Source organism: Nuphar pumila, chromosome 3, assembly GCF_984573655.1.
Source record: "Nuphar pumila chromosome 3, dmNupPumi1.hap1.1, whole genome shotgun sequence".
NCBI lineage: Eukaryota > Viridiplantae > Streptophyta > Magnoliopsida > Nymphaeales > Nymphaeaceae > Nuphar > Nuphar pumila.
Genome location: NC_143251.1, coordinates 107,153,195 through 107,166,565, shown reverse-complemented (window position 1 = coordinate 107,166,565; position 13,371 = coordinate 107,153,195). Strand labels below are relative to the sequence as shown.

Here is a 13,371-nt window from a genome sequence, read left to right as displayed (position 1 = left end):
ATGAAATCAAGAAGATCTTGGCTTTTTATCAATCCAAGAATTTGGGTCTTCCAAAGAAGGTAATTGGATTGACTTAACTCGAGGGCGATGAAATTCCTTGAGTTTAACGTGGATGGGTAGGGATAAATTGGCTGGAATAGTATAGGCATTGAAGAAGGAGATGGAGAAGCCATCTAAGATCGTGAGGATGATAGCAGACTCTGTCTCTATCAAACATCTGATACCATAACAAAAAGGAGGAAAAGATAGTTTTGTCGTAATAACGGATGCCCTTTTCATTCATCATTTGCTAACATTTTTTACATCTACGTATATGCGTGTACACTTTAGTTACGTTTGAGATAACAGTCAAACGGATAACAGTAACAACATTTGATAAAAATGAAAACGTTTAACAAAGTATATGATAAAATCTGGTATGGCCCAAGTGTGATAGAGCACAACGCCTTCACGATATCCGGTTTTCCTGTTTTATCATCATAGCTGATAACAGCTTCACTTGATATCCGGTTTTCCAGTTTTATCGGCATCATCATCATGTGTTATCGATAACACCACCTGCTTTATCAGCAACGGCATGATCTATATCGCTGATACAGATGTGATCTAAATATCAAGTTTAATAAAAAATAGACCTTTGGATCGTATTTTTCTGACGTATATGTCACATTTTACAGGGTTGAAAAATCCGTTCAATATTTCCCGAGTCTCAAGTCCCTCCAAATTATCAAAAGAGCATGACAAGAGTCCCTTAATTCCTGAAGATGCCTTCACCGAGAAGAGGAGCCAAAGCCCAATGTGGAAATCAAATCACCACCACCATAGTGTTGCAACAATAACCAAAAACAACGAAGAATGAAATACACATTCAAAGGGGAAACCTATCAGGAGAACTATGTCACAAAGATGCTGGTGTGACCCGACACGTGACTCGAGTTCAGCATGCAAAGTTCAAAAAAAATTAAAAAAGTAGAATATGGCGACACATAATTTTTTAATGTTTTATTCAATAAAAAACTATTATTTTTATATTTTAATATATAAAAATATAGTTTTACTGAATTATATTTATAAAGTATTAAAATAATATTAAGATATTAAGGCCTCATATTTCTGAAGTTCCTTTCATAGGCTTCTGTTTTTTTTTTCCTGAAAACTGCCAAACAGAGATACCTTTAAATAGCTGATCTATCCTCTACCACCACTAGGTGGTATCCCATGTGGTAAGCGGGCTCCTGTGCCAAGCTGAAGGCCCAGGTTCGAATCCCTCGGTCATAAGGGGCTTAAGAGATATCTGTTAGGGGTCTGCCTAACCCCAGCTTGCCTATATATATATCCTGTTTTTTATGAGGGCCAGTGGGTAGGTCCGCATATCTTTAAATAGATCGGTCCCTATAGATTACTTTAGTTGAAGCTATGTCTCATGTCCATGGTGTCCAACCATTTTTTTTTAAATTCGTGTCCTATTAAGGTTTTTATTTTTAACTTTTGTGATCAGGTCAAAGAACAATTCAGGGTATTTAAGTGGTTCAGGTAGAAGGTGGATCCGTGTCCAGGTTAGTTTGTACACACTTTCACAAAGAATTGATCAGGTCACACATAAACTAGGGTCAGGTATAAATTAATGAATTGAAGTCTAAAACTTAAACTTTCTTATTGAGGAATTGGCCTGTTTTAAAATGGGTCCATATTTTGGGACCAACCCAAAACCACGAGCCTAACAAGATTGGCTAAGGGTTACAATCGGGTAGAAACGTTTTAGAACATCATTTCTAGAGGGTATACCCAACCCAATTACAACAATTGTTCTAGTTCGATGAATTTAAATCAGGGTACCGGTTTTGATCAAGCCTTGAAGCTTGTAAGGTCTAATGACTGGTGCAATGTTGTGTCCATGAGCAGCACTGCATCTAATATTTGAGGATGCATACTTACATATGTCTTCCATGTCATTGATGCAATACCAGAATGGCACACCAATCCCTTTTTGGTTTGCCGGTGGGAGCATGTGCAACATAGTTGTCAAACTCACCAGTTTGAACCGGCTGACTCGGTGATTCTGGTTCGAGCGAAGACCCAACCGAATCACAGTTTTCGTATTACTCATTTTCAACCCAAACTCAGTAGGAACTCGGTCAGAATCAGTCCACTTTTCGTATTACTCATTTTCAACCCAAACTCAGTAGGAACTCGGTCTGAATCAGTCCACTCAGCTGGGACTCAACCTAAACCGGTTCACTCGGCCCATTTAAGTCTCTTTCATCGTTTGTTTGTTTTACCGTTTAGAAGTTTGTTACCTTTTGTTTTCCAAAGAAAGTTCTCAACCCAATCCAAATATGAGGTGTGTTTGGGCTTGGAGTGTATACATTTTGAGGTTCTAACTTATTCATACCTTTATTTCTAAAAACCACATGACCAGTAAATCTCTATTTACAAAAACCAGAAAGCTATTTAAAAAAAGAAGAAACCAATCCAAATGAGATGTTAGTTGGGGTTTCAGCCTATGCATTTTGAAATTTTAGCCCATGCATATTCCTATTTTCAAAACAGGGATGTCAATTTGTTGGATTGAGATGAAATAAATAAATAAATCCAAATCAAGTCCGACCTGATCGGATTTGGATTCAAATTCAGGCTCAGATGAAAAAAGTTAAAATCTAATCCAGATCTAACTAGCTTAAAACCTGATATTTACATTTAATTGGGTTCAGGTTTGAGTCGGATTCTAGTCAAGTTTCAAGAAAAAACTCAATACCGAACCCAAATCCAATTTCTAAGTGGATCCAAATTTGGCTACCAAATCTGACTAATCAGATTTGGATTTGGATTTGGATGTAAGATTACACCCAGCCCGTTTACATCCCTATTTCAAATGCAACCTCTCCTCCTAGCCTTTCTCATACAGTCCTTCTAGGCCTACTCTTTGTGCATTTTTTTAGAGGAAGAAAACTATTAAAGCCTGTAAGTTTTTTCATGGAACAACAAAAGTGCATTATATTTTTTATTTTTGAATAGTTTAAATGCATTTTTTAAGTTATTTTATTTTTAAAATACATAAAAAACTTGAATAATCTTAGTTGACTCGTCGAGTTACCCGAATCATGAACACTAATAGCTATTAGATCTTTCCTTCCGCAAATTCCTTTGTTCAATCTCTAAAGCTACGTTTGATTGCTAGAGATAATTTTTTCCTTGGAGATTTATTCCTTCATGATAAATACTTCCTGAAGTTTTTGTCACAAAAAGAATTTTTCTTATGTTTGATTGATGAGAGAAAAAGACGTGAAGGAATTTATCGTGTGATTTATTGTAAATTTGAAAATTTTCAGAACCATCACATATCGATATCGAGTTAAAGCACAACCCATACATTTAACAAAAGGAGGCTAGGCTTGTTTGGTACGAGGGCAGCTAGTGCACGTCACCTCACCTCGTGTTGGGACATTGCAGGTTCAAAACCTAATGGTATAGTTGTATAACTGGTAGGGGTCTGCCTAACCCCAGCTTGCCTTTCAAAAAAACAAAAAACAACCCATACAATTAGGTTTCAACTTGAAACACAGAAAAGTATGAAATTTTGATTTTTGGGGAGATTTCATAAGGCTAGCCACAAATTCTGGAAAGCAAAGATAAGAGAGAATCGTTTAAGGTGGTTTGGACATATTCGGCCTAATGATGCTCCAGTTAGAAGGATGGAGAAATAGAAAAATATATTAGTTAAAAGAGGTCGGGGTAGGCCTAGGAAGACTTAGATGGAGATGATAGAAAAGGATATGAATGCTTTGAACCTCACCGAGGACATGACATTGGATAGGAATGACTGGAGGAGAAGGATTCATGTGGAAGACGGTATGATTTTCTTTGTTGGTTCATATCGCCCACCCCAATTGTTTTGGGATGAAGGCGTAGTTGTTGTTGTTGTAAAGTGGGAACCCAAATGGAAAATAAAGGCATCGAATAGAATCAGAAATCCAAGAAACCAATCTCATGAAGTAGGCATTGAAAAGCTAAACACATCACACAAAAAATCCGGAGAAAATGCATCTGGGCAATAAAAAAACGAATCCCAAGCTAAAACCCATGGATTCATGTGGAAAACAAACCCACCAATTTTTTTTTATTTTTTTTGAGGGGGAGGGGAATTTGACAAAACTATTGCCCCTAATTTTAAATATAGGCCTCACACTTCTGAAATTCTAAATATGGGTAATTTTTTTCTGAAAACTGTCAAACAGCGGCTTAAGTTTATTATCGTCATAACTAGAGTTAAGTCACGTATGACAGTGACATTCATCATGAGAGTTCAAACTGTTTATTTTTTCTTTCTACGACGAGGAATGAGTACTTTTCAAAAATTTCAGTGTACAATATAAGAAACCAAAGAGTAAGCACGTTTTCCAAGATGATAAATGTTGAGCTGAGGTCTTTTTTTTTACAGTTTTCAGAAAAAATTGGCAATATTTGAAATTTAAGTAACTTAAAAACACACATTTGAAATTAAGGGCAAAAGGTTGGCTCCTAAAATAACATTTTTTTCTTCTTGTAGATGAACTTTATGGAAGAAAAGAAGAGGGGACTGACCACAAAAGTTCGGGTAGGGCGTGTTATCTCCAAAATCTGAAGAGAATTTATGGGGGCCCAACCACAAAAGCTGACCAGGAAATTCCTCTCCCCCTCCACCCCCTCTCTTAAACTGGTTGAGAGTCTTCAACCCAATCAAAATCGGCAGAGAAATATGTCAATTGCGACACATCCGCTGTCACCTGTATCCTTTGACAACCCTCCATCTCCCTTAAACCTGCCAGCAACTCATCACTGTCTTCAAAGATGACAAAAGAGTGCTCGACCTCCCGTGTGATCTCCAAGACGAGACGGTCATCTGCCATGACTGCAATACCAATGGGTGATGAGACCTTATGGACCTCCAAACGCGCGGATCTCAACCGGCGGTCTTTCGGAACTTTAGGAAGCATGAAAGAAAAGTGCTGTTCACCCATACCTAGCCCAACATCCCTCCTCCGTCTTTTCATGCTAATCCCAAACCATTCCAAACGTGGAAAGGTTGCCTCCTGTAAGCAGAACTGAGGGTCACTCATCAACGTCCACCCTAAAACCTGCTTACTCCAACCCATTTTATTTGGGATGCCGTTCATCGGATGAACGGCAAAATTGGTTTCACTCATCCCCTAAGTCATCCCTATCTTCGTACCCCTTCTTGGGATTTGATTGATGCAAGTTTTGTTTTGTTTTTTTTAATCAAATCAGACTCGATGGGCATGATCTACATCATTCATTTAGTGAAGATAGACATTTAAATCATCTAAATGGACTTGTGTGCAGATTTTTGGGGGATTCAAAATCGAACAATTGACAAAATACAAAATTTTGTGATTTAAAAATTATAGTTTTTCATAAAAAGAATTCCTATTAAATAGACCATGCTGTGAATCTATCCATAAGGTCGTATTTGATCAAAAACAACCTGCATCATAAGATTGAAGAGGGGTACCAAGATGGGGGATGACAAAGGGGATCCGAACTTCAATAGATAAATATTTATAGTCAATCCAGAACAAAGAGGGAGAGGGTATACCTTAAACACTCTGTTCATGAAATCATCAGTAAGGCCGCCATGCCCCACCCAAACTGTAGGCCTGCTCAAATCTACCCTTGTTAAGTTGGGTTCCATAGATTCGAATTCGGGAATGACTTGGAAAAGCTGGCGGCCACAGAATTGCAACAACTTCAATAGATAAATATGATATCTCTATAGCATTTTGTTCAATCCATAACAAGAAATGAGAACATGCACATACCTTGAACTCCACTGGCAAAGTTAGAACTTCTAAGGTGCTTGTAATCTTTTCCAGGCCAGGAACGTCTTGAAGCAACTTGCAGTTATGGAGATAAAACATATTCAATAATTTCAAGTTGGAAACATCTGTTATTGTGTTCAGTTGGTTGCAGCCCCAAGCATTAAGATATTGTAGGGAAGAGGGAAGTTGAGGAAGTGAGGTAAGCCTCTTGCAACCACTTAACTGCAATGTTTGAAGCCTTTCCAATCCTCCAATCCAATCTGGCAGAGCTTCGAGATTCGCGCACTCTAGTATCAATTCTTTAATCTTTCGCATTGACCCAATCCAATCAGGGAGAGCCTTGAGTTTCTCGCAAATTAAGTGCAATATCTCAAGGTTTTTCAGCCGTCCAGCAAGATCAGGCAGAGCCTTGAGACTCTCAGATTTGACTTCCAACGTAACAAGGCTTTCCAATCCTCCAATCGAATCTGGTAGAGCTTCGAGGTTCATGCACTCTAGTTTCAATTCTTTAACCTTTCCCATTGACCCTATCCAATCAGGGAGAGCTTTGAGTTTCTCGCAAATTAACTGCAATATCTCAAGCTTTTCCAGCGGTCCAGGAAGATCAGGCAGAGCCTTGAGACTCTCAGATTTGACTTTTAACGTAACAAGGCTTTCCAATCCTCCAATCGAATCTGGCAGAGCTTCGAGGTTCATGCACTCTAGTTTCAATTCTTTAACCTTTTGCATTGAGCCAATCCAACCAGGGAGAGCCTTGAGTTTCTCGCAAATTAACTGCAATATCTCAAGCTTTTTCAATCCACCAAGATCAGGCAGAGCCTTGAGACTCTCAGATTTGACTTCCAACGTAACAAGGCTTTCCAATCCTCCAATCCAATCTGGCAGAGCTTCGAGATTCGTGCACTCTAGTTTCAATTCTTTAATCTTTCGCATTGAGCCAATCCAATCAGGGAGAGCCTTGAGTTTCTCGCAAATTAAGTGCAATATCTCAAGGTTTTTCAATCCACCAAGATCAAGCAGAGCCTTGAGACTCTCAGATTTGACTTCCAACGTAACAAGGCTTTCCAATCCTCCAATCGAATCTGGTAGAGCTTCGAGGTTCACGCACTCTAGTTTCAATTCTTTAACCTTTCCCATTGACCCTATCCAATCAGGGAGAGCTTTGAGTTTCTCGCAAATTAACTGCAATATCTCAAGCTTTTCCAGCGGTCCAGGAAGATCAGGCAGAGCCTTGAGACTCTCAGATTTGACTTTTAACGTAACAAGGCTTTCCAATCCTCCAATCGAATCTGGTAGAGCTTCAAGGTTCACGCACTCTAGTTTCAATTCTTTAACCTTTCGCATTGAGCCAATCCAATCAGGGAGAGCCTTGAGTTTCTCGCAAATTAAGTGCAATATCTCAAGGTTTTTCAATCCACCAAGATCAAGCAGAGCCTTGAGACTCTCAGATTTGACTTCCAACGTAACAAGGCTTTCCAATCCTCCAATCCAATCTGGCAGAGCTTCAAGATTCGCACACTCCAGTTTCAATTCTTTAATCTTTCGCATTGACCCAATCCAATCAGGGAGAGCCTTGAGTTTCTCGCAAATTAAGTGCAATATCTCAAGGTTTTTCAGCCGTCCAGCAAGATCAGGCAGAGCCTTGAGACTCTCAGATTTGACTTCCATCGTAACAAGGCTTTCCAATCCTCCAATCGAATCTGGCAGAGCTTCGAGATTCATGCAATCTAGTTTCAATTCTTTAATCTTTCGCATTGACCCTATCCAATCAGGGAGAGCTTTGAGTTTCTCGCAAATTAACTGCAATATCTCAAGCTTTTCCAGCGATCCAGGAAGATCAGGCAGAGCCTTGAGACTCTCAGATTTGACTTCCAACGTAACAAGGCTTTCCAATCCTCCAATCGAATCTGGCAGAGCTTCGAGATTCGTGCACTCTAGTTTCAATTCTTTAATCTTTCGCATTGACCCAATCCAATCAGGGAGAGTTTTGAGTTTCTCACAAATTAACCGCAATATCTCAAGGTTTTCCAGCCGTCCAGCAAAATCAGGTAGCTCCCTGGTTGTAAGATCACTAAAATAAAGTTCTGTTATTCTTTTACACAATGAATAAGGCAGTACATCAAGCAACCTGCAAGATGTGGCACTCACTTCAACGATGTTTCCATAATATGCAATGTTGCTCTCTGTGCCAGGTCGACCGAATCTAAACTCTTTTAAAGAGTGCAAACTTTTAATGGAATCAGGTAGCACTTTCAGGCACTTGCAACTCTTTAAAGAGAGCATGCGGAGGTTAGTAAGCCGTCCTATTGAATCAGGTATGGTCTCTATGCTTGTATTATCAAGCATAAGCTTCTCTAGTGATTTCATGTCCCCCAATGGTTCTGGCAAAAGAGAAAGCTTAGAACACCCATAGAGATGAAGGATTTCAAGTGAACTTAATCGGCAGATGGAATCAGGTAACACTTTCAGGCACTTGCAACACTTTAAAGATAGCACGCGCAGGTTTGTAAGCCGTCCTATTGAATCAGGTATGGTCTCTAATATTGCACAATCAAGATTAAGCTCCTTCAGTGATTTCAGGTCCCCGAATTGTTTTGGCAAAAGAGAAAGCTCACAACACCCATGGAGATCAAGGATTTCAAGTGAACTTAATCGGCAGATGGAATCAGGTATGGTCTTTATTTTTGTATAACCAAGCATAAGCTTCTTCAGTGATTTCATGTCCCCCAATCGTCTTGGCAAAGAGCCAAGTTTGATACAGCCTATCAGATTCAAGAATACCAAGCTCTTCAGTTCCCCAACAGATTCACAAACTTGGATCAACTCTTTGCAAGAACGGAGTATCAATTCCACGAGGCAAGGGATATTGTTGAAATCAGGAGTCACTCTTATTTCTGTCCGACTGAGATCAAGAATTTTCAATTCATTGAAGATCTGCAAATTGTTTTGAGTTAAAATTCAGGCTTGAGACATCATACACAAACAAAAAATGACAGTGAGTCAGAAATAATTAACCCTCTTCAATACTGACCTTTTTGCTCAGTAAGGATCCCTCAATAAGAAACTGAGCCATAGTGCTGCCAGCAAGATCAAGGATTACGACCTTCTCAAGGCTAAAGTAGGATGGTGGCGACTCGAAGTGACAATCTCTCAATTTCAACCATCTTAAATCTTTTGGAAAATGTTGGAATTCGCCTTGAAAGCTTTTATCACGAATATAAAGAAATCTCAGGTCGGGCATTTTTTCAAAGCATTTGGCACTAAAAGTTGTCCTTTGTTTTCTTTCACATTCAGTTAAGTAAATGGAGTCACGCAGCATGATCCCTTGGACAGTTGGTGAGCCCTGGAGAAAACAAAGCAATTTTGAGTCAGATACAATGCCACCCTCTTAGCTTGACCTGGTAGCCTCATGTGTTTCCCAAAGTAATATTCAAAAGCAGGTTATAAATCTAGCAAATTGCCTAAAACATTGATTTGTTATTTGCCCTTAAAATTGTTTTGGAACTCCAAAATATAGTCACAATCTCAATCAAGTACGAAGCCCTCCATCATTTCCCCAAGAAATAAGCGACTCATGCGTACAGCACTAGAAGTCGGATCCAACTAGCACCTGATACCTGATGATGGCAAACAATAGATTAAGAAACCAAATAAATTGATCATAAAGTAGAACTTACTTCGCTCTTATAGCAGCAGCAATACCATGGGTCGTAAGTTCTATAGCAACCATTTTTACACTATTAGAATTAGGTTAGTCCATCCTTTAGCTTCCTGCCTTTTTTAAAATAAAAAGGTTATCAAAAGAAAACCTAATAAAAATAGGAAACTCATGCAAAGCAAAATGGTTTGAACCGGTTCTAATGGTGGTCAGGACTCGACAGGTTTGGGTTAGTTCAAAGTAGAAAACAGATTTGGATATATAATCTCTTCAGGTTTGGGTCAGTTTGGATTTATATTATGTGGAACCATTGGGATCGAGTCTAAACGGGCTCGGGTCTACATTCATTAAACTCAAGACCTAGCCCATTTTCTCTCTGAGTCTAGATTTTAGACGCATCAGCTCGGGTCAGGTATACCTGACCAAGTTACTTGGACAATAGTTTTCCTGAGAAAGGTTACCAAAATGGAGATGTGTAGTACACACTTGAAAATGACCTTGGAATACTTCAAAATACTAAATTAGAAACGTTTGTTAGGACCTCTCCCAATTGGAGGCAACCTTGGCTTAAGTCATAGCAAGACTTAACTGAGTCATATTCATATTATTAAAGACAGCAGCACAAGTCAGCACAAAGTCAGTGAGTCATGATTTTCTAAGAGGAAATCTGGTCAAACCAACCGAATCAAGCAATTCTTCATGGACGTGGTGGATATAATCAGGTTAAGAAAGCACAAGGATTATTAAGGGTTGACAAAGGTGTCTTTCGTCTAAACTCATGCTTCAGCCAATGGAAAGGACAGACAACTATTGCGCTCAAAAGTGTGTTGGATAGAAACCAAACCAGAAGCACTTCTCTTTTATATGAATTTCCTAGGAAATTCAACAAACAATAAATCCTTAAATATACCAAATCTCGTGCAACTTCCCTCACCATGACAAATATACATTGCAAACAATACAATATAAGTAGCAAAGCACAAAAGAAATCCAAAATAAAAGAAGAAAAGAATGATTTTATGTGAAAAAAACCATCCAAAAGAAAAGAGAAATACCATGCATGAGGCCATTTTAAAGAACCCGTTATGTGAAATCAGGCTATAGTACTTTATTCTTAAGCTCTCAAGATTAAGGATACACTTTCTTACCGACAAGAATCCTCTTTTTTATTCTCTCTTGGTGGCAGGAGAAGTCATAGGCCTCTTTCTCTCTTAGGCATCCAAGTGTACAGAGGAACCTGTCTCTCTCATGTCACTCATGGGTCTCTTTAGAAAGAATAGAGGATCATCTGAGTTTGACATGTTGATCTACCAATGTCAAGTAAAATCAATGGGGTTATAGTCCCTGACAGAACAGAGAGGCGTTTTACCGTATTTGGGCCGAACACAGGCCCCTGCAATTAAGAGAGAGAGAGAGAGAGAGAGAGAGATCAGTACCTCATTTTGTAAGAGATCAAATATGTCATCGTGGTTCCATAACCTACTCCTCTTCCGAACTATTTTCCGTCGAACTATTTCCTTCCCCATATCTCGGACATGATCATGCATCGTGAATTCCCCATTCTCGTCCATATGAATGAGAGACTTGCTTCGAAGTGCTCGAATGGCAGATTCTGGATATAATCTACAAGCTTTCCACATATAAGTTGCCCATTCTCTATAGTTAAGACCAATAAAAAAACATGCGATGTCTAGAAATATTTGTTTCTCTTCTTTCGTCAGCCCGTCATAACTTATCTTCAGTCGCTGTTGAATGTCTTCCGCAGGAATTTCTTGCAACTTTTCTAATGTAGAACTCCATTCTTGAACATCCACTTTCCCAAATAAAAGAGATCCGAATACTTTAAGTGCTAAAGGTAGACCTCCAGTAGCTTTTACAAATTTTTTTGACAGCTCCAGAAACTTTTCTTCTGGTTGATTACCTCTGAAAGCATAACACCAAAATAATTTAAGTGATAGATCATGGCTTAGTTCTTTAACCTCATAAATTTGATGTTGTTTCACATCATGCGCTATCAATACATCCTTATCCCTTGTTGTTATGAATATCATACTTCCTGGACCAAACCAGCCTCTTCCACCAGCTAATGCCCTTAATTGTTCTATATGATCAACATCATCCAGAATGATTAGAACTTTTTTAGACTTGAGTTTGGTTTGTATCAAGCTTTTTCCTTCTTCAATGTTGCTTACGGTTGAATTGTCATGTTTCAAGAGGTCACGAATGAGTTGCTTCTGTAACTCGACTTCTTTCTGTTGTTTAAACATTTCCCTGATGTTTAAAATAAGAGTACCACCTTTAAACTCACGAATTAAATGATTATAAATAGCCTTGGCAATTGTCGTTTTTCCGATGCCTCCCATCCCTAGGATTCCAATAATCTGTACATCCCCTTCTACACAAAGGCCCGTCACATCTTTAACAAGAGAATCAATGCCAATTGGGTGCTCTGCAACTACAAAGGGAAGCATATTTACTTCACGTAGCACCCTTTCAATAATCTTGGAAATTAGATTTGCCTCATGCCTACAAGGTTGTCCCCAAGAAATGTAAGAAATATAAAGGCTAGAATTTCATCAAACAAAGCAAGAAATATTAATGATACTTAAAGTTGATACATGAAACACATAATTAAATGAGCTTGTCAGCAACAAATGTTGCCTGGAGGACCTCAAAGACACTGTTATGTTAGGATTCAAAATTATTTTATTTTTTCCAAATAGTGCCTATTAATGCTTTTGGAATATAATCTCCATAGTTTTTACAATTTGCTAAGCCAAATTTTGTTTAATATTGAGATGTTGAACTTATAATATTCAGCAAATCCGTGCAGCCTTGAAGAAGGGTTTTAAAAAATGCAACAGATTATTTGAAGTTGTTAAGATTTCTAGATCAAAAAAAAAAGAGGATCGTCCCTGTTTAGAGAGAGAGTAAATACCAATTTGTGTCGGTTCTCAGATTGAAACCAGAAACTTCCCCTGTTTCCCTCAATGCCGCCCTCCACTTTTGCACCTCCCCTTGATCCAACCTCTTATTCTTTTGGTGTCGTTTGAATGATGATTCAAAAGGCCCAGTTTGATGCCGAACATCGGTTGGCTCTACATCATAGAACACGGGAACGGTCAGCTTCCCGCACTCAACAATCTTCGCTATCTCTTTCAAGCACCAATTTGAATCGGCGTAGCCCTTGGAGAAGATAGGCACACAGATCTGGGATCCAGCGATGTACCCAAATAGCTCCTCCACCTTTTGGCCCTTCTCCAAATGATGGTTGTCTATGAAGGTGCGAACGCCATGGACTTTTAACGCTTCATAGAGATGGCCAGTGAAACCTTTGCGTGTATCTTCACCTCTGAAGCTTAGAAACACATCGAACTCTGCCCCCTCATTGCTTTGAGACGGCGGTGAGGGTGAAGGAGTTGACGACGGACCTGCTCCACCGTCGTCAGGGATGACCCTCTCCGAATGTTCTTCAACTCTTCTGGATCTCTGACAACAGAGTATAACAGCTGATATAATGAAGCTGACGAGTTCTTTGAGAAACTCCATAGCTTTGCAGCCAACAAGGAGATTGGTGTAAAGCTGCGAGAGTGAATCGTTGTCCCTACCTCTTACAAATTTGTGTCCCTCTCTGGGATATTTAACTTATAAGGGAAGCAGAGGATGATGATAAAAGTCATCAGCCCATTGTGGCCGTTCATTGCGTGTTCGCGATGAACGCCGCGTAGCTCGGATGCAGATCAGGTCATTTTTAAAATGAGGATAAAAGTCATCCGTGCATGTACCGATGAGTGCCGCGTGTCCTGCCCAAAAGCATGAATGGAGAAACGGTGTCGCTGTTACCTGCTTTATAAAAGTTAAAAAAAAAAAAATTCTGAAACTCCAAAAAGCGATAGG

The 13,371-nt window shown here is 39.2% G+C and overlaps 1 protein-coding gene across 1 annotated transcript; it reads right to left on the bottom strand.

Moving 5' to 3' along the window:
* Positions 1-4,460: 4,460 nt before the first annotated feature.
* LOC149843226 (uncharacterized) lies at positions 4,461-13,070 on the bottom strand. The gene is made up of 6 exons (XM_089999661.1): positions 12,413-13,070; positions 10,911-12,000; positions 8,848-9,159; positions 5,817-8,750; positions 5,594-5,719; positions 4,461-5,069 (listed from the first exon to the last, which is right to left on the bottom strand). The coding sequence occupies exons 1-6, from the start codon at positions 13,021-13,023 to the stop codon at positions 4,689-4,691; spliced, it is 5,454 nt and encodes a 1,817-aa protein (XP_089855787.1). The 5' UTR covers positions 13,024-13,070; the 3' UTR covers positions 4,461-4,688.
* Between the last annotated feature and the right edge of the window lie 301 nt (positions 13,071-13,371).